At 34.9% G+C, this 21485-nt stretch overlaps 1 protein-coding gene and 1 long non-coding RNA gene across 2 annotated transcripts; one reads left to right on the plus strand and one right to left on the minus strand.

Annotated features, from left to right (window-relative positions):
• The first annotated feature begins 1918 nt into the window (after window positions 1-1918).
• LOC120279110 (putative transcription elongation factor SPT5 homolog 1) lies at window positions 1919-10836 on the plus strand. The gene is given in 27 exon segments (XM_039285978.1): window positions 1919-2336; window positions 2338-2479; window positions 3806-4041; window positions 4121-4264; window positions 4348-4509; window positions 4575-4658; window positions 4943-5013; window positions 5104-5461; window positions 5562-5717; window positions 5797-5894; window positions 5993-6041; window positions 6111-6263; window positions 6356-6481; window positions 6609-6659; window positions 6661-6709; window positions 6864-7022; window positions 7098-7149; window positions 7245-7296; window positions 7298-7343; window positions 7465-7534; window positions 8843-8894; window positions 9041-9158; window positions 9241-9273; window positions 9276-9299; window positions 9302-9382; window positions 10188-10288; window positions 10388-10836. Coding segments are annotated over 27 exon segments (3114 nt in total). The 5' UTR covers window positions 1919-2135; the 3' UTR covers window positions 10634-10836.
• A 2598-nt stretch (window positions 10837-13434) lies between these two features.
• On the minus strand, window positions 13435-15779 carry LOC120278723. The gene is made up of 3 exons (XR_005541752.1): window positions 15673-15779; window positions 15000-15059; window positions 13435-13643 (listed from the first exon to the last, which is right to left on the minus strand). It is a non-coding gene; the product is annotated as an uncharacterized LOC120278723 (long non-coding RNA).
• Window positions 15780-21485: the final 5706 nt, after the last annotated feature.

Genomic DNA, 21485 nt, shown 5'->3' on the forward strand with positions numbered 1-21485 from the left:
TCAATCAAATTATTTATAAATATGGTCAGAATTCAATTTGATTCCAAACATAAAAAGATAAATTTGAATTGCCTTTTATACAAATAGTTAATCTTAGGATGAGTATATTTTAAACTAACATAATTACTCATAATTAACTATTTAAAAAAATTATGTATGTTAATAAAATTTTAAGGTCATTTAGTAAAATTTCCGCCGCCGGAGGACTAAATATAAATTTTGGACTTTTCAAGAATATCCTCTATCCATGTCATGCGATCTTTACCGCTCACCTCTTTTGCTGAATAGATCTCCACCGTTAAACTTTTTAATGTAATTTCGTTCTAGTTAAGGGGCTGAAAGTAAAAACTCCAAAGCACCGAACATTGATAACCGAATTTAAACTTTTCAAGGGGGGCCATCAGTAAAATTACCTTCGCCGATTTCACGCGATCACCACCGTCCATAAACTTATCTCGTACGTTCTTCCAAATTAAGGGCCTGAAAGTAAAAAATTCTGAATCCCGAGGACTAAAAACCAATTATAAATTTGAAAGGACCAATCAGCAAAATTCTCTTCATTAGAGATGGCAATTTAGTACTCACTCGACGAAGAGTATCATGCAGATCCTGGCCAAAGAGGGTATTACCCTCTTTGACCGGGACTGGTAAGGGTAAGGTATTACCCGGTTAGTTTTGAGCGAGTGCGAGGTGCAGGAGATGCCTCTACTCTACCCGTGCTCTTTACTCCTTACCCTTACCCGTTGAGAGAGTGCAGGTAAAAACCTGCACTGCATCCCTTACCCTCCTCATATATATATATATATATATATATAATTTTTTATTAAAAGCTAAACATTTACTCACGATTTACTCGATATCTATTTTCATTAGTGATTAATTTGAAAAATAATACTTCAAATTTTCTCTTAATATATTATTTTTAAATTTTATTTAATTTCTATATTTATATTTGATAATATTATTAAAATTGAATTTTTAGATATATATTAAGAATCATAATTAAATTTAAAAATAAACAAATATAAAAATAATGTTATAATAATTTATTCTATAAATTATAAAAACATCCCGAAAAAAATAAGATACTTAATAAAAAAATCAATTGGATATAAACTTATGAGAATTACTTTTAATGTTTTTTTATATTCAAAAACCTTACTAGATATTTATAAAATTTGAAAGTTATATAAAAATATAAATAGTAGATATATGAAAAAAATTTAAAACAAAAAAACCAAGATAGTTAAACATGAACAAAACAAAAGGTAGAGATTACTATTGAGTCACTAAAATAAATGTCATTTTTTTATGTGATTATATAATTTAAGATAAACAAATATATATCAACTCAGTAATTTTTGAATTTATGGACATGTGTTTAAAAGATCAGTAATATAATGTATAATTAATTTATTTTTTTATTATTATTTAAATTTAATTCGATAATTTGAACAGATGGGTAACAACGGGTAGCGAGTATGCTGCGGAGATATCCCGATCTCCCTGCGGAAGGAGTAAGGGTATGATTTTTACCTGCAAGAGGGTGCAGAGTGAGAGTACGGGTATGGGGTGAGGGTTACTGGGTAAGGGTAAGGGTTTTGGCATACCCTACCCATACCCTACCCGTTGCCATCCCTACTCTTCATTCATTTTACGCGATCACCACCGTTCATTTCACAAAAACCACGAATCTCCGTCCATATCAAGGGCTGAAATTAAAAAAAAAACCCAAACCCCGAGGATTAAAAAATAATTATATATTTTTCAAGGGGTCAATCAATAAAATTAGATTTATCCATTACACGCTATCACGGCCGTTCATCTGAACGAGCGTGAATCTCGGTGTTGAAATGATGAAATAATGACCGTCCGATCTTGTCGCAACACAGGACAGCGTTCACACTGTTGAGGGTCTTCAGGGGTTCAATTCCAGGCCTTCTCTTCGTCGTTTCTTCGTTCCTTTGCATTGCCTTTCGATCTCTCTATAAATTCCCATTTTTGATCAATTGATCGAGTGGGGGATCTCTCAGAGTGTGGGAATTTGGTTTCTAGGGCTTAAATTTTGGGTTTTTTTTAGTGTTTTTGATCTGAATTTAAGGTAAAACGCTAACCCTAACCCCTAGATCGTAGTCATGGCGCGGGGGCGCGGCAGGGACGTGGATGATGAGGAGGAGGAGATGGAAGAGGAGGAGATGGAGGAAGAGGAGGAAGATGATGAGGAGGTTGGGGGGAGGGGAGGAGGAGGAGGGAGGAAGCGACGGAGATCTGATTTTATTGATGATACTGCTGTGGAGGATGATGATGAGGAGGAGTATGAGGATGAGGATGATGAGGGAGTATGGTGGTGGTGGTGGTGGTGGTGGAGGTGCTCGGAAGGGTCGGAAAGAGAGTAGGAGGTCGGGTTCAGAGTTCTTTGAGCTTGAAGCCGCGGTGGATAGCGATGAGGAAGAGGAGGAGGAGGAGGAGGGCGATGATGGTATGCTCTTCTTCATATTATTTTTCAATCTCAATTGAAAATTTTTAGAATTTTTGGGTTTAATTTGATATTCTGATGCGTTGTTGAAAGTTTTTGGTTTGACGTGAAACTGTTGGAAAATTTTGAGGTTTTCGATGTTCTTGGTTAAAAGATTTGATTCATTTTGCTTGTAACTCTTGTGTTGATTCATTCGCTCATTAACGGATTAGAAATGAAAAAAGGAGATATGGTTTAGGTGAATTTTATCTGAACTCGTGTTCTAGAGTTAGGGTTTCATGAATTCGGAACTTTCTTTTTGTAGTGTCTATGCTTTGCATTTCACTCTTGTGCTTTTACGTTTTGATGTTTTGGACCAATATTCTTGATTTAGAAGAAAAGATGATAAATTTTAAACCAAAGCTCCATTTAATGATTGCTCTGCGTGGACTGCCCTAAATCACTTGTTTTCTTTTTTACATTTTGATGTCATAGTTCCCAACTGCGAACTATTGTTTTGAACTTAGAAATGTATTATCAAAGTTGAGTTCTTTATAGATGTTAATTAAAAAGAAATGAAGCCAATATTTGAGAGAATAATTAAAATCATATTCTTAAAATCATCCCTGCTTTGGATTCTTAGAGTTTATTAGTCCCAATAATGCTTTAAAATTGACTTTTGCTCCTTGGGGAAGTTTCTCTACCCAATTGGTATCAGATGAAATTTCTTCAATGCTAGTTCTTTTACCCTAATTTAGATGGAAAACAACAACTATGAATCCATACTGAGATTTAAATGCTGCATTTATCATCTAGTCACCTGGAAAAATTATAGAACCTATAATATTGCGTACTTTAGCATGTCTAACATAGGATGCAAGAAAAGGCGCCTTCTTAACCCGGGGAAAGAAAATAACAACAGAAGAATCATACCATATGAATCATTTTGCATTTAATCCTAAATGTCCAATTAAATTACATGGTTCAGACAACCTTAAAACGCAGACTGATTGGGACACTAGAGGCTTGAGAAGGGAATTACGGAGCCCAATCTACAGCAACGGCCATGTATTTCCAAATCTTCCACACCCTTTCTTTTTGATTTAATACTTTTGATATAAAATTTGAGTTTTTGAGTCTGGACACATGCTTGATAGTATCTCATTTTATATACTTGAAATTTTTACCTTTCCTTGTACCAAAACATCATGCTTATGATTGATTTTAAACTGTTTAAATTGATTCTACTCTCACAAGTATCTTTACATTATAAGAAAGAAACCGGTGGTTAGATTTCCTGGTTCCAATCCAAATTATCTTTTTTTGCAAATTTGTGGGCACAATATGCAGATTTTATCGACCAAGGGGCTGACTTACCTGACGAGGATGATGTTAGAAGAGCACGTCAGAGTTCAAGAGCTTTTATGCAAGATGAAAACGAAGATGTGGAGGATTTGGAGAGAAGAATTAATGAAAGATATAGAAGGCCAGTCCATATAGAATATGGTGAGGATGCTACTGATGTTGAGCAGCAATCTCTTCTGCCATCAGTTAAGGATCCAAAACTATGGATGGTAAAATGTGCGGTATGTTTTCTGCTCTCCAAATTTTACTTTCTTACACTGCCAAGCTTCTATTAGCTGACTCTGTAAGAACATTTATCAGATTGGTCATGAGCGTGAGACCGCTATCTGCCTCATGCAAAAGTTCATTGATAGGTCAGATATCCAGATCAGATCCGCTGTTGCTTTGGATCATCTAAAAAACTACATCTATGTTGAAGCAGACAAAGAAGCCCATGTTAAGGAGGTATATGTGCTTTTATGTTATTGTAAAATGTTTAGGGTTTGTTTCCCAATTTTTAGGTGTATAACTGATCCTTACGCATCCAGGCTTGCAAAGGTTTAAGGAATATATTCAGCTCAGCAAAAATCATGCTTGTGCCTATAAAGGAGATGACTGATGTTCTTTCTGTTGAGAGCAAATCTGTTGATCTCTCCAGGGACACATGGGTCCGAATGAAACTTGGCATATACAAAGGAGATCTTGCTAAAGTATGTTCCTTATAGGTTTTGTTTGAAATCCATGGAAGAATTATACTAACATCAATCTGTTGCAGGTTGTTGATGTTGATAATGTTCGACAGAAGGTTACAGTCAAGCTGATCCCCAGAATTGACTTACAAATGATTGCTAATAAATTGGTAAGAATCCTATGAATTTTAGATTTATTTTTATCATTTGTTATTGATGAGTTACCTTTATCTCTATTTACTTTTGAGTCCATGGTCAAAGATTGCAATATTCTCTATAATGTTCATTTAGCTGTTATGATTGTGCAAAAAGTGTTCATTTAATGGGTTGAAAATAGTGACTATTGTTCTTTTGACAGTGATCGCATACTTTCTGAAGAATAATATGTCATTGGCTTAATCTTTGATATTTTGTATGACTTCCCTGTAATTAAATGAAATGTTACTGATCTCAGGAAGGTAGGGAGGTTGTGAAGAAAAAGACATTTGTTCCCCCTGCTCGTTTTTTTAATATTGATGAAGCAAGGTACATTTTATGCTTTTCATTTTTACACTGAAAGCAAAGATGGTTTTCTTTTTTAAACTGACTACAAGAATCTATGGTCTATGTATTCAGAGAGATGCACATCCGTGTCGAACGGAGGAGGGACAGAGACACTGGTGACTATTATGAAACCATAGATAATATGATGTTCAAAGATGGATTTCTATATAAAACAGTGTCTATGAAGTCAATTAGTGCTCAGAATATACAGCCAACTTTTGATGAGCTTGAAAAATTTCGGAAGCCTGGAGAAGACGGCAATGGTGATGTGGCTAGTTTGTCTACTTTATTTGCAAACAGAAAGAAAGGTCACTTTATGAAGGGTGATGCTGTTGTTGTCATTCGTGGTGATCTAAAAAATCTTATGGGATGGGTGGAAAAAGTAGAAGAAGAGAATGTTCATATCCGACCAAAGATGTCGGGCTTGCCAGTAATGTTCCTTTTTCTTTGTTCTTAGATTTTTTTTTTTGGTGAGATTTATTTTCCCTGTAAAGTTGTGATGCGATATATACTTTGCATTGTATCTTCAGAAAACTCTGGCTTTTAATGAGAAGGAGCTGTGCAAGTATTTTAAACCTGGAGATCATGTGAAAGTGGTCTCTGGTGTTCAGGAAGGTGCAACCGGTATGGTGGTGAAGGTTGACGGCCATGTTCTCACCATCTTATCAGACAGTACCAAAGAAGATGTGTGCATGCTTTGACCAATGCAGATTAGTTCCTGAACTAAGATAACACATGATTGACTGATCATTTTGTATTCCTCAGATCCGTGTTTTTGCCGATAATGTTGTGGAGAGTTCTGAAGTAACTGCAGGCATTACTAGAATTGGGGATTATGAGTTGCATGATCTTGTACAGCTCGAGTAAGTTCTCAATTATGTTTGAATGGTCACTATTTATTTGTTTCAGTAGTTGATTAGTCAATTCTTGTTTGCTTATACAAACCGTGAACATTATGCAGCAACCTGTCGTTTGGCGTAATAATCCGTGTGGAAAATGAAGCATTTCAGGTTTGAAAATAAATTCTGGAGTGTTGCTATTGCTTTTTTGTATTTTATTAATTTTGTCTGCCAATTTAGGTGCTTAAAGGAGTTCCAGATAGGCCTGAGGTTGTGCTTGTTAAACTGAGGGAAATCAAAAGCAAAATTGAAAGACGGGCTAATGCCCAAGATAGATCTCGGAACATAGTTTCTTCTAAGGATGTTGTGAGGGTTCTAGAGGGACCGTGCAAGGTAAGATATTTTAGACTTATCTGATTTGCCTAATTAGTGTGTTTGGTGCATCACTTTCAGCCTAATTTTATTTTTTGTTTTCTTAAACATAGGGGAAGCAAGGTCCTGTTGAACACATACACAAAGGGATCCTTTTCATTTATGACCGTCATCACCTTGAACATGCTGGTTTCATTTGTGTGAAAGCTCAGTCTTGCATTGTTGTTGGTGGATCAAATGTATAGTATACTCTATGTTCTCATTGTCAAAGTTTTAAACGCGTTTTTACAATGCACAATCTGCAAAATTTGAAGAGAGACGCTCTATTCACTATTATAATTGATCGCTTTGATGGTTATGGTGCAGGCTTCTGATTCATTTGATCGATTTTCTGGGTTGAGATCTTCTGCTCAGATCAACTCAGTCCCCAAGACTGACTACCAGGGGAGGGAGGCCTCCGATTGACTGTAAGTATTTTTTTAACTATAGTAACTTCTCATATTGTGATCGGTACAATGTTCTTGTGATGTGATTATCAATTGTGAAAGAGTCAATTGTCTTGTTGGTTGGCTTTACAATGAGATATTTTGGTAGCACCTATTAACCTGAATTCTAATGCAGTTGGGGGAAGACATAGAGGTGGAAGAGGAAATGATCCTATAGTTGGTAGAGTTATCAAGATTCGCAGAGGTCCTTTGAAAGGATACCGTGGTCGTGTAAAAGAGGTCACAGGTTCACTTGTGCGGGTTGAACTTGATTCACAAATGAAAATTGTTACAGGTAAAACTTATCTTTTTCTGGACAATTGGTTTTACATTTGTTTTTTTATATCTTCTAAGTTTTGGTGTTTTGCAGTTAAAAGAGATGAAATTTCTGACATAGCTGGTACCATTGGAACCCCAGGCCGGTTAGAGAATCTATAATTTTCAAACATCTTTCAACAAGTTAGATTTTAGTTGCATTGTTTTTTAATCTGTATTTCTTTTTCTTTTGTTTGGACAGTGAAACACCTAGATATGGCTTTGGTAGTGAAACACCTTTGCACCTGCCTCAGCACTCCACTACATCCTTATCAGACTCCTATGAGAGATCCCGAGGTTTGTCCAGTATTTTTCTTTTGCTATTCTTTATAATATCATCTTTGTGATCTTGACCACCTAATGTTCAATGTGTTTGCTAAAGCTTCAATATCATTCACCTCTTATTATGTAATCTTCTGCAGCTACACCTATACACGATGGTATGAGAACACCTATGCGTGATCGGGCTTGGGCTCCAATGAGTCCTCCAAGGTTTGTTCATTAATGTTACAAATGCGGAAATCTCTCTTTTTTGAGATATTGTGCCTTTTCATAATATCAGGTCTTCAGTATCGTATTGGCTCTAGGCCTTCATACTTGCATAGTTTCATGCCACAAACATAAGATCTGTACAATTTATTATGACTTCAAAATATTTTGTTATCTTGAAACCGAGATCACGTTCCAACTGATCTCCATGATTCAGATAGTACTTAATAGTGGATAAATTCCATGATACATATTCAAAAGATGCAATGTTGGTTATGGGTTGGACTTGAAGTTTGAACTGATTTTCAGATACTATAGTACTTAAACTTGTTAACTTATTCCCTAATGATCCATAGCACTGGAACATTCTGGCATGCGTTACACATAAAGGAGCTTGTTGTACAATGTTGGTTATTGGTTTGATTTGAAGTTTGAACTAATTTTCAGATATTGTCGTAATTTAACTTCTTAACTTTTTCATCAATGATCAATAGCCTTTGAACATTTTAGCATGTGTTTAACACATAAACGAGCTTGTTGTACCAACTCCATAAGTACAGACATTTAAAAATGGAAGAGAAGACTGGAGAAGATATGAATGTGTAATATCAAGAGTTACTTTGGTTTTGTTCATCATTCATCTTGGCCCTGTAATACATGTAAAAGGAAAAAATTCCATCCTATCCAATTATTATTACAAAAGAGGTACACTGTGCATTAGTTCTTCATGTTGCTTGGGTTCCAAATTGCTAACCTTTGAAACATTACTTCCAGTGAACCACTGTCATATATTGCTGTCATTAATTTGTTTCTGAGGCCTTACCCAATGTTAGTTGTTTTGGCTGGACTTTGTGATGAGAGTTTCAAAAATTTCTAATATTACTGATTTGATGTCGAGTACCATGAATTGGTGAATTTATGCATCAAATAATGTACTGGACCATGTAGTGAAAGTTCATTTGTTTTGAGTGAATTGATCACAATTGGGCACATGGATAATTGTCTCATCTACTTTTGCCATGTTTTTTTCCCGATACATGCAAATACTTTTGGATGATTTCCTAGGTCAATTTGTGGGCTGTTGTGTTAAAAGTTTGATAAGCTGTGGCAATTGAGATATTTTTACATGTCCAGCATCATGTGATGAAAGTTGCCATCGTTATCCCTTTAATGGACATCTCATCCTGAATGATTGATTGTAAAAATTTAAGTTATACCAAGTCACTGCAAGCTACATTTTCAAAAATTTCTCACAAGCGTGTGGTTCATCTGTTGCTAACTGAGACTATTTTATTCTTTGTAAATAATCAGGGACTGGGAAGATGGCAATCCCGCCTCTTGGGGAACTAGTCCTCAATATCAGGTGTTGCACCTTGGCTAATTTTGTTTTATATTTCCTTGGATGCAGTGACGCTGCTTTTGGATATTACTATTTGAAGGTCATTTGGTTCTAATTTTTCATGTTGTTTTCTTCTGCCTGAATTTGTTTTTGTTGCTATATTACTTCAGCCAGGAACTCCTCCTGCCCGACCTTATGAGGCACCTACTCCTGGTTCTGGCTGGGCGAACACACCAGGTGGTAATTATAGCGACTCGGCAACACCAAGGGAAAGTAGCCCAATATATGGTAATGAAGCCACATGTCAACTTGTTTGATGTTCTATCATGAGTTTTTAGACTTCAGGTTGTAATGTTTTCTCTTTCTCTAGGAAATGCTGCCAGTCCTTATGTGCCTTCAACACCCGTGGACAGCCGATGACTCCTAGTTCTAATTGTACCTTCCTGGCACTCCTGGTGGGCAGCCAATGACACCTGGCAATGTGGGATTGGATGTGATGTCTCCTGCAATAGGTCAGATGCAAATCTATTTCTCATACTGCAGTTGTAAATTCTTTCTCGGAAAAAGAGAATTGCTTTATTTGAATCACATAACAAAGTACTCTTTTTATGATGACATTGTTTAATTTTTCGTCCTTTTGTGTTCATGCATGTGCCATTTTACTAGTAGAGTAATTTTAGTTATTCAATACTGTAAATGCTCATAAATCCAATCCTGAAATTACCAATCTGCCTTCTAATTGGGATATTAGTACCAAATTAGTGTTGAAGTTGGTTATCCAATAACAATATAGAAGTTCAGCTTTTGACCCTGGGTTCGTTATGCTAGATTTATGTTTTCTTGAATGATCACTGAGCCTTTTGAATTTAGTTTTCCAAGGTGAAAATCTTAACACCAATTCAACTAGTTTACTTCGTAATTAAGTCAATTAAAACCTAGTATTCTAAGTTGTTCATGTTGCTTTACAGTGTTCTCATTAGTTCAAACCCTTAACTTTCACCTATTCAGCATAATGGAAGATGATTTTCGTCCTCCTCGATGAGAAAACTATTTTCCTTTAATTTTATTTGTGACACTGCTAAACCTATTTTAGTTCTAATAACACTAGCTTGTAGGACTTTATATATATCTATATATACAAGTTAAATCTAGCATGTAGGTTTTGAACATAATTGATTTTACATTATCAATATTTTCTTCACTCATGTGTAGTTATGCTTGTGATTATATTTTAGAAAGAAATTTTATTTCGATATTGAACTTAACGCGGCATAGACCAAAGGCATGCTCTGCTTAATTTAATTTATTTAAATGCAGGTGGAGAAGGCGAAGGCACTTGGTTTATGCCCGATGTTCTGGTGAACGTCCGACGGGCCGGAGAGGATTACAATATCGGAGTTGTTAGGGAGGTGCTGATGGTAGGTTTTATTTATCTACATTCAGAAGTCATTACATGATCCTTTCATTTTCCAGACTCCCGGAAAGGTTTTGAATTGAAATCATCATTTATTTTGCAGGATGGATCCTATAAGGTTGCTCTTGGATCAACAGGCAACGGCGACCTTGTAACAGCCCTGCAAACCGAATTGGAAAAAGTAAGACCTAAGAAATCCGACAAGATCAAGATCATGAATGGCTCGTTACGTGGGTACACCGGAAAACTCATCGGTATCGATGGCTCGGACGGAATAGTAAAACTCGATGAGACTTATGAAGTCAAGATATTGGATATGGATATCCTTGCCAAACTTGCAATGCAGTAAAAAGGTCAGTCATTTTTCCAGGATCATCAAATTGAGATGTGCTTCATCTTTCCACGTAATTCTTTGCTTAAGGGAATACTTGACCATGGAGCTGTAAAATGTATATTTTGTCTTCAAAAATAGAATTTTATTGTGATGTAGTTTGGTGAGAAAAATTAATTTGATCTTTTAATAGCAAGTGTTGGCAATTGGTTGATTAGATAGATAATGTTTTTGCATCATGACAATCGTTGATTTTATGGTTATGTTCTTTATATATATATATATATATATAATTTTTAGGAAAAAGTAAAAATATAGAATGTGAGATTTGTAAAAAAAAAAATTGTTATTAAACCATTAGCGGTATTAATTTGAATGGATAAAATTGGTATTTTATTAAAAAAATTAATTTATATATATATATTAAATTTACTAATTTTTTTAAAAGTCTATTAAATAAAAAAAATTTAAATTTAAATTTAAACAATTCAACAAAACCATATTTTTATGTAATGTGGCGATTTATTATAGATGTATAATAAATATCATGCCAATTATATCAATTTTACAAATCTATGATTGATTGTGACAAAAGACTAAAAATAATTGAGAGGCATGCAATTGAAAACCTATAATTACATTGAGGTTTTAGCATACAACACTACCTTTATTATTATTATTATTATTTTTTTTTTTTGAGGTAATTTACCATCATTTATTAAGAAAATCATATATACTTTCATATTTTTTTTTGCAAACAATGAACAATATAAAAGTATATATATATATATATATAAAGTTTTATATATATATATATATATATATATATATGTTTTTTAGATGTCCTCAAAAAAGAAAATGATTTTTCCCATAGCAATCATTAGATCACTCATCTAACGGCTGTTGTTTTATTACTAACCTTGGAGGGGGTGAGGTTAGTGATGCTAACCCCACGTCCAGAGTTAGATGCTGTTAGATGATGATCTAATGGTTGTTGTGAGACGCTCCTAGATTTTTAAATCTAGAAAGATTTCTAAATTACAATCCTCATCCTCAGATTTGATAAAGAAAAAGTAAGAATAAGGATAAGAGAGATAGACACATATTAGTGCATGAATAGTATCATAAACAGTCAACATTAAATCTATAAACGTACATAAAGAATTGATCTAATATATATATACTGTTCATGAGCTGTCAACGTTCATAGATTTAAATTTGATGTACATAAAGAATTTCTCTCTCTCTCTCTCTCTCTCTCTATATATATATATATATATATATAATTATCCAAACCACCCTTCTATTATAAATAATCACGAACCAAAAAACACTTCAGAGTTTTTATTTTAAAATTCTAAAGATATACAATATTATGTTTTAATAAAAAAAAAAGTCATCTAAATAATTTCAAATAATATAATAATTTCAAAAACATATAATATAAGCATTTTTTATTAAATATTAATAAATTGTGCTAGATCCCAATAAAAACATCAAACAGGGGACTACATATAAAAAAAAATATGTCCATATATATAAATGCAATTAATTTTTTTCAAGGGGTATATATGCATAAACACCTAGCAAAAGATATATATATATATATATATATATAGATATACTTGGAACGCAATGCTTGAGGTTTTGAACTAGTGATCAAAAGCTCGAGCTTGAGAGAAGCCATGGCGACGAAGAGCAACGACAACGAAAGCAAGGGCTTGCCACTTGATTTCTTTCCTAATATAACTACTCTTTGATCTTTATTTTACCAAAAAAGATTCATTTTTTTGCTTATAAATAAGCCTGTTCTCTTGTCCTTCAAGAACCATTTTCAGTTTCCTCTACCTTTCTCTTGGCTTCGGAGGTAAATCCCTAACCCTAGATCTTAGTCATGGTGCGGGGACGCAATAGGGAGGTGGAGATGTATGAGGAGGTTGGCCGGAGGAGGGGAGGATGTGGGAGGAAGCGCCGGAGATTGGGTTCGGAGTTCTTTGAGCTTGAGGCCGCGGTGGATAGCGATGAGGAAGAGGAGGAGGAGGAGTTGGAGGAGGAGGGCGATGGTGGTATGTTCTTCTTCTTCTTCACATTTTTTTTTTTAGTCTCAATTGAAAATTCAAAAATTTCTGGGTTTAATTTGATGTTCTGGCGCATTGTTGAAAGATTTATTTTTTATTTTTATTTTTTAGTTGTTTGATGTGTTGTGTAATTATAGAATTGGGTAGAGCAGGGTCACAGCAAAAGTACTTGAAAAATAATAACAATAAAGATGGACACAGGATGTACGTGAAAAACTCTAAAACAAATTAGGATAAAAACCACGAGAAAGGTAGAAGAATTTCATTATAGTGGATAATAGGAGTTACAAGATTTTTATTAACAAGGAGAACACCAACTTATTCTCTCCTGTAATAGAAGGAACACAAACACTTTAATTTTTCTTTCCACTATTTCCTCCCACTTTCCTTTTCACCCTCACACTTCTTCTCTGAAAATGGTACACTGAGAGATGCATTTTGCATCTCTATTTATAGGAGAAAGTGAATGATAATTAACTCAGTTAATCCAAAGATTAATAGGTGAGGATTAGGTGGATATATATGTATATATATATATGTAAATATATTACATGTGCAGCCACCATTCCATGATAATATTTTAACATGATGACTGATGTTCTTTCCGTTGAGAGCAAATCTGTTGATCTCTCCAGTGATACATGAATGTCACGCCCCGAACCCAGCTCGCCAGACCGGGTGTGCAGACAAACGGCCGCAGACCCACAAGGTGTGAGCCCCATAGGCCTGCAAGGCCTCAAAATATGATTCACGACAGACAAATCTATAACAACCCAACTGAGTTACAGGATTACTAACTCTACAAAGTACACAATACCGGAATATACAAATCAAAAATACAAAATACAAGAATACATGGATAGACAATGACAAGAACTCAAAATTTACAACGGATAAGACAACATCTACAGATAATCTTTCAAGATCCACGCTAGTCTATCACTCTTGATCTGAAAAAGATTTAAAGAAAATCCATGAGCTCACTAACCCAGTAAGTAATCCAGATATTATTTTAAAACAATAGGGTTTACGAATCTCGATTCCAAAAATTAAGAATAATTCAAAGTTTAAATATAGTTTAAACAAATACAAAAATAAATAATTCAACGGAGGTATAGTTCTCAAGTAATAATGCTATTTAAGATAACTGAAATCAAAAGAATACCAGATTTCAGAACTGCGAATAATAATTCGCCAGAAACGAGCATAGGTCTTCAAAACATAATTTAAAAACAAAATACAAAGTGAAATATTCTAATAAAGAATATTTCCAAATATGATTTATCGGAATTCAAAACCCAGAAATACGATATCAAAAAAATATAGAAATTTCAAGACAGGACAAATATTTGTGTTTTTGCAGAAAATCAAAATCAAAAGGGCAAAGCCAAAAAGTAACAGATTCAAGTGTGTGTCTCCAAATTCACTGTCAGTGCCAAAGGTCATTTGTTTATCCTCGGTGACAGACCCGAGCCAAAATAACAGAAGTCATTTATTTACCCTCGGTGACCCGAGATTGAATACCAGGTGGCTGTTGATTATTTCACTGAACGGACACGGTGCGAAACTGCAGTCTCATTTTCCCAAAATTACTTGTCGACAAGGTCGGGGTTTAACCTCCCACTGACAGGGTTGCATATTGCTCATTTGGAGACCAAAATATTCAGACAGATTCCAAAGCCAAGAAAATAGAATTTTCACAGATATTTTCCAAGTATTCAAATTAAAATAAAAATAAATTATATGTATAAGAATATACCCATTTTCAAGCCAAGAATACAGAATAATTAAATGAATAATAATTAACTAAATAATTAATTAAATGCAAAAGAATTTACCAACTTTTCCAAACCTTAGCCTGGTTTCCATTTTGAAGAAATAGTAACCACAATTCACAATTAACAATTATTTTGCCAAAAAAGCATGCAAAACAAAGAGCAGTTAAATAAATCAATAAATAAGCAATTAATATATATATATATATATATATATGAAAATGCCAACTTTCAGCTTTGGCCGGATTCCCACATAAAGACATAAGAAATACCAAGCTTCCACTAAAACAAACATCTCATAAAAATAATAATAATGATAAAATAATAAATAAATAAATATAAATATTGGTAAGGTAAAAACCATGTTTCCAACTAAGTGTAAGAGTTATTTATGCAAAACATAAGTAATAAAATGTGATAGCATTTCCAAAATAATTTCAAAGAATAATCATAATAAATTTTCAGAAAATTTATATAAAATAAACTCAAAATAAAAAAATTTTAAATACAAGAGTTCAAGGGATTATTTACCTCGAAAATACTTTACTCCAATACACAATGTGAAGACCCAAAGCCACTTCTCAAGTGGTCCTATAACCCAAGGATTGACAACCATTACAACTCAAGAAATAATGAACCAATCAAAACATAAAATGAACAACATAACTAGGGTTGTTGGTCATCATCAAGGCAACTACCTAAGATCACCCAAGGACTGCAAGGTCGTTTTCATATGCAAAAACACACATTCTAAGGCTGCAGAAATTAGAAGGTGAGTGTGTTCTTCTAAGCATGCACTAGTTGGCCCTTAAGCATGCTTGAAAGAAACAAGAAGACATGCAAAACAACTAATTTACAAGCATAAATCTTGGGTTTCTAATGAGTTCAAAAACATTAATAGGCTGCAGGTTTTCATGCAAGAATATGCAGAGATAAACACTCAAATGGCTGCAACTTTTGATGTAAATATAAGTATATATGTATACCAACAAAAGGCTGTAGTTTTCATGCAAAAATATGCAAAGATAAACACTCAAATGGCTGCAGTTTTCATGCAAATATATGCCTATATATTCTTTCAAAAGGATAAAACTCTTGAAGCAAACCTAAGAATATAAACAAACAAGTTTTCATCTTGGCATACAAACATGCTATGAATGGAAAGCTAAGCTTTTGATCGAGGTGGACAATCATCGGTAACTACCTCTAGGTTTGCCGACAAGTTGGCGACGATGATCTTTTCCCTGGCTTGATCACCGTCGCTACAGTGCAACGCAATGATACTCACCCTTGAAGCTCTAAGTGGAGAAGTAATGGAAACCAAGGAGATGAAGGAAGCAAGGGAGAGAGGAAGGAGGCAAGGAGGTTGACACTTGATTTGACTACAAGCATGGATGTGATGGAGCCCGGGAAATCCTCCGGGAATTCCTCCTTTTAACAAGCTTTTCACAACAAGATGACAAGGAGAAGAGGGATTATGGGAGAAAAGAGAATAAATATATAGCATCCTAAGCAAGAGTTAATGCGTGGGCGGGGTCCACAATCCTTCCCTCAAAAGAGTTTAGTCCTCTAAACTCACTCCTGATCATGGAAAAGAAAATGGCTACCCTTCAAACTGAGGTGGTTAAAAAATCTAGATTATAGTCATGTGACATGGACAACTGATGATCACCAAACAAGAAATGAAATAGTAATACAAATGATCTATTGGTTGCTTGCAATTCTGACACCAAAATAAGGTAAAACTCCGTCTCTTTGCATTTCTCATTAACTACTACACCCATGTCCATTAATTGTACGACTGCTTTGCTTAAACTTTTCTTGCCTGTAAATTGTCATCAACTATCAGATTTAAAATGTCTAACACGCTATCCTCACTTATGTATCATCAATTTCATCATCATCATCATCATCATCATCATCATCATCATCATCATAATCATCATTGTAGTTGTTGTTGTCATTTTGAAAACCAAGATCAAATTCTTCAACTATTAAGCATATTAAGAAAACATTGTCAAAATGATGTATTGAAATATAATTAAGACTGCTCATTTAAATGAGATCACTAATAGCATCTCGTGAATATATCAGACATCATCAAAATTATTAGCATGGATCCAAAACCAAATGGGTCCAAAAATATATAAAAAAAAATTTTCAATTTCCTTATCAATTGAAAGCTATATTTCCAATAAAATTATGAGCCAAAATCATTACCCAATTACTTCACTAAACTCAATGGAAAAAGGAAATCCCTCAAATTAAAACAAGTTATAATATCTGCTATACAACAAGCTCAAACCTTAACAAAATTCAAGGGTTTAACAAATATCCTTTCCTTACAAGCACCAATATTGCAATAGTTTAGGAATCACCTTGACGTACAATCACCAAGTATCTACCCAGTTTAAAATTTTTCTCTCCCCAAGAGATTGTGCTAGATTTACATATCAATGACTGCATAAGATTAATAAAATCCACTTGAACAACATGGTATGAATCCTCTCATAATCAAGATGAAACCCTAAAGTAATAAGACTCATTTTACCTTCCCAAGATGATTCTCCAATAATTATCAATTGTTAACTGAAGACATTGCAACAACATGTCACTCAGAATTACTCCTACTATCAAGGAGGATAAGAACATCATCAAACTATAAGAAATGTTATTCCTCAAAATTTCTCAAGCATATCTTGCCATCCAAAGCTCAAATCAATACTTTAATAGTTTATACAAAGGCCAAGGACAAGCACAACTTTACTTCACAAACTATTTTAGCATCCAGAGATGTCAATGAAACACACCTAACTAAAAAGTAGTATACAAGAGGCAACCTTCTACAATATAGAACATTAAAGAAAATGGATCTAAATGTACAAATGATGCCCATAAGAGGATAACATTGTATGCAGCTTAATGTGATATTGGTAATTATCAAAATGGATAAACCAAAGGAAAGCAATGAACAATAGCATAGCACATGAGCCATATCGAATATGAGAAGCAAAATGACAACTAAGGGAGTTTCTAAAAGAGGGATATGACTCACATCATTTTACTTGGCACCAGACATGCTTTAGGACGGAAAGAAAGCATCTCCTTCTCAAAGAATCAAATAATCCACTAGATTCTCCTTGACAATCAGAAAATTCGAACATATAGGTAATTAATGCTCAAGCTACACAATCACGGGCGATGCAAATGACCAAGAGGCTTTTTCCCCCTACTAAATGACAAAGAAAATGTATGCATGCTTTTGATCAATGTAGATAAGTTCCCGAACTAAATAACACATAATTGACTAATAATTTTGTATTCCTTAGATCTGTGTTTTTGCCGATAATGTTGTGGAGAGTTCTAAAGTAACTGCTGACATTGCTAGAATTGGGGATCATGAGTTGCATGATCTTGTACAACTCGAGTAAGTTCTCAAATATGTTTGAATGGTCACTATTTATTTATTTCAGTTGTTGATCAGTCCATTCTTGATTGCTTATACTTACCATGAACATTATGCAGCAATCTGTCATTTGGTGTGATAATTCGTGTGGAAAATGAAGCATTTCAGGTGAGAAAATAAATTCTGGAGTGTTGTTGTTGCTTCTTTTTGTTTGTTAATTTTGTCTGCCTATTTAGGTGCTTAAAGGAGTTCCGGATAGACCTGAGGTTGTACTTGTTAAACTGAGGAAAATCAAAAGCAAAATTGAAAGACGGGTCAATGCCCAAGATAGATCTCAGAGCATAGTTTCTACAAAGGACGTTGTGAGGGTTCTCGAGGGACTGTTCAAGGTAAGATCATCTAGACTGTTCTGAGTTGCCAAATTAGTATGCTGGGTGCATCACTTTCAGCATAATATTTTGTTTTTGTTTTCTTAAACATAGGGCAAGCAAGGTTCTGTTGAACACATACACAGAGGGATCCTTTTCATTTATGACCGTTATCACATTGAGCATGCTGGTTTCATTTGTGTGAAAGCTTGATCTTGCATCGTCGTTGGTGGACCAAATGTATGCTCTATGTTCTCATTGTCAAACTTTTAAACACCTTTTTACGACACAATCTACAAATTTGAGATACATCTGTTCACTGTTATAATTGATGGTCTGATGGTTATGCTTGCAGGGTTCTTATCATTGGGGTTTGAATTTTTTTGGTTGGTTTAGCTTTGATTAAAATACATATACATCCATATATATATATATATATATATATATATAATTGCGTATTTTGGGAAGTCAGTAGATTTTCAGATTGAAAATCTATAGGCATCTCTTGGATTGTTGGCAAGCCCCCAAAACCTCTGCCTCCAATTTTACTAAAACACCTTATATAGAAAGAACTTTTTTATTTTTTTTTGAGATAAGGCGATAAACGCCAACTCTCAAGGGTGTATGTGGGTGGGGAATTGCCACAACGTCCTCACGCTTTTGAAACTGGGGAGCGCGGTCGATGGGAATCGAACTCACGTCTCTGCCAATGAGAGGACCCGGGGTACCGCTGGCTATAAGCCCGTTGGTAGAAAGAACTAATTTTGCTGATTTGAATAAATAAATAGCCTTTATAAAAAAAACATTATCATCAAAAGAAATAGTATATTTTGTGTGCAATAATAAACATTGGTGAAAAAAAAACAAATGATAAATAATTACAACTTTTGTAGGGAGAATAAAAAAGATATTCAGTATATGATTTATTAATTAGGCTCCTAATTAAGATTGCCTTTATAATATCATCACAAGAATTTTAAAAACAAATTCAACCAAAATTTACTAATTAACATACACATCAATAAAAGGGAAAAAACATTCCACCACTGCACTATTGGCAAACAATGCTATTCAGAACTTGAATAAAAATGAAGCAATTATCATTTCAGATCAAACTTTTTTCTAAGTCACATACACATCAACAAAGCCTAAAAAAATAATCATGTACAATTTTACAAAATTTTTGCAAAAAATTTGAACAAAAAATTTCAAACTATTATCATTTACCAAAATTATCATTCAAACAATTATCGAAACAAAAATCAGACCCTTTAAATTATTGCTCTCCTTCCCCGCATATCCTAGTAGATCAATTAACCAATAGTGTTTCTTGTATGATCTGATCACTTAGCTTGGGAATGTCTTCTTCCTTCTTCTCCTTAAGATGTGAATCTTGTTGAGACTGCACTACATCTGCCGAAGTCAAGGCTGCATTGCAATTAGTAAATGAAATACCACATGCATCACAGTAGTTGGCAAGTTGGCCAATTATAGAGCCATCCATGTCGGACGCCACCTCAGCACCTTCGCCGGAAACAACCCCTAAACATGAAATTGTGACCAAGAGTGTGACCGGAGACAAGTTTCGTGGCCACATCGTTACAAAAAAAATGTATGTAGCCACAACGTTATACTTACAAAACATTTGTGGCCACTGGTGATACTTACCCTTCCTCAATGTCATCGCGCGATACCTTTTTCTTTGTTGATTTCGGTGGTTCAACAATGTAACCTGCCTCTTCATTGAAACGTGAGGAATGTTTCTTGGGACTCTCACTTCTTTGGGTACTCCTGGGTTGCTCAGCAATGACTGACTTGGATCCCCTAAGCAAATCAGGCATAAGTTCCCTGAGGTTTCTCTTGAATTCAGAAACTGAATCATCCGATTCATATAAGCTATCAAGAGTCTCCATGACATCTGAAGAAGATTGTAATTTTTCTTGTTCACTAGTTTCCTTTGCCAAACAATCTTCCTTTAAAACAGGTTGTCTAACCGCAGGCTTTATGGCCCACACTCCTGCTAAAAACTCCCAAGTGAAACCCGACGACGGTATCATAGCCGGTATCGATGATTCATCATTGAAGTTTATGTTCTCTAATTCTGAACCCTTAGACTTTTGGAAATCAAATGAGAATCCTCACTAACTTCCAATTCCTTGCTCCTGAGTTTCTACCCACCAATAGGCCCCACTAACCAGCCCAGAATCCAACGGAGAAATAGAATCCTTCACTTTCCCATCATGGACCTCAATAGGGCTAGATTGGCCCAAGTCATAGCCCACCTCATGCCCTATGATCATAGAAGTCTGCCCATCCACCGGCTCGTCATCCGGCCCATGTACCACATGAGACACAGTCTCCCTAACATCACCAGGCTGCATATTCTTTGAATATACTCAGCCCATATCACGGCCCACTTCACAAAGCAATAATGGGTCACCCATTTCGTTGTCATTCGCACTCAATTGGCCCAGATTGCCATCAGATTCAACCAAAGTAATTGGATCCAACGCCTTTTGAGCATCACAAGCCCTAACTTGTTTCCTCTCCACGTGAGTTGATTGGGCAGAATTCTCGGACGTTATGGACACACCAACTGTTCCTTTTTGTACTTTCACCTTCCATTGCACGAGTAACTGATTGGCTCATGTGACGTCCGGACGTTCTGGACATGCTCATGCAACGTCCGGACGTCAGAGCTCACCAGTCTACGTCGCTCGGATACCTAAGCACGAGCATTACCAACGGTTCGGTCTCTCGCAAAGTTCCGACCAACAGTCCATCCCCCATGTGGATGGGGGAGGGTGCAAATTATATTGAAAGAACTATTTTTTTTTTTATTTTGAGGTAGGGCGATAAACGCCAACCCTCAAGGGCGTACGTGAGAGGGAAAATTGCCACAACGTCCTCACCCTCTTGAAACTGGGGAGCGTGGTCAGGGGTAATCGAACTCACGTCTCTCCCAACGAGAGAACCTGGGGACCGCTGGGCTATAAGCCCGTTGGTAAAAAGAACTAATTTTGATGATTTGAATAAATAAATAGCATTTATATAAAAAAACTTTATTATCGAAAGGAAATAGTATATTTTGTGTGCAATAATAAACATTGGTGAAACACAAATGATAAATAATTACAACTTTTGTAGGGAGAATAAAAAAAGATATTCAGTATATGATTTATTAATTAGGCTTCTAATCAAGATTGCCTATATAATATCATCACAAGAATTTTAAAAACAAAT

Source organism: Dioscorea cayenensis, chromosome 16 (genome assembly GCF_009730915.1).
Source record: "Dioscorea cayenensis subsp. rotundata cultivar TDr96_F1 chromosome 16, TDr96_F1_v2_PseudoChromosome.rev07_lg8_w22 25.fasta, whole genome shotgun sequence".
Classification (NCBI taxonomy): Eukaryota; Viridiplantae; Streptophyta; class Magnoliopsida; order Dioscoreales; family Dioscoreaceae; genus Dioscorea; species Dioscorea cayenensis.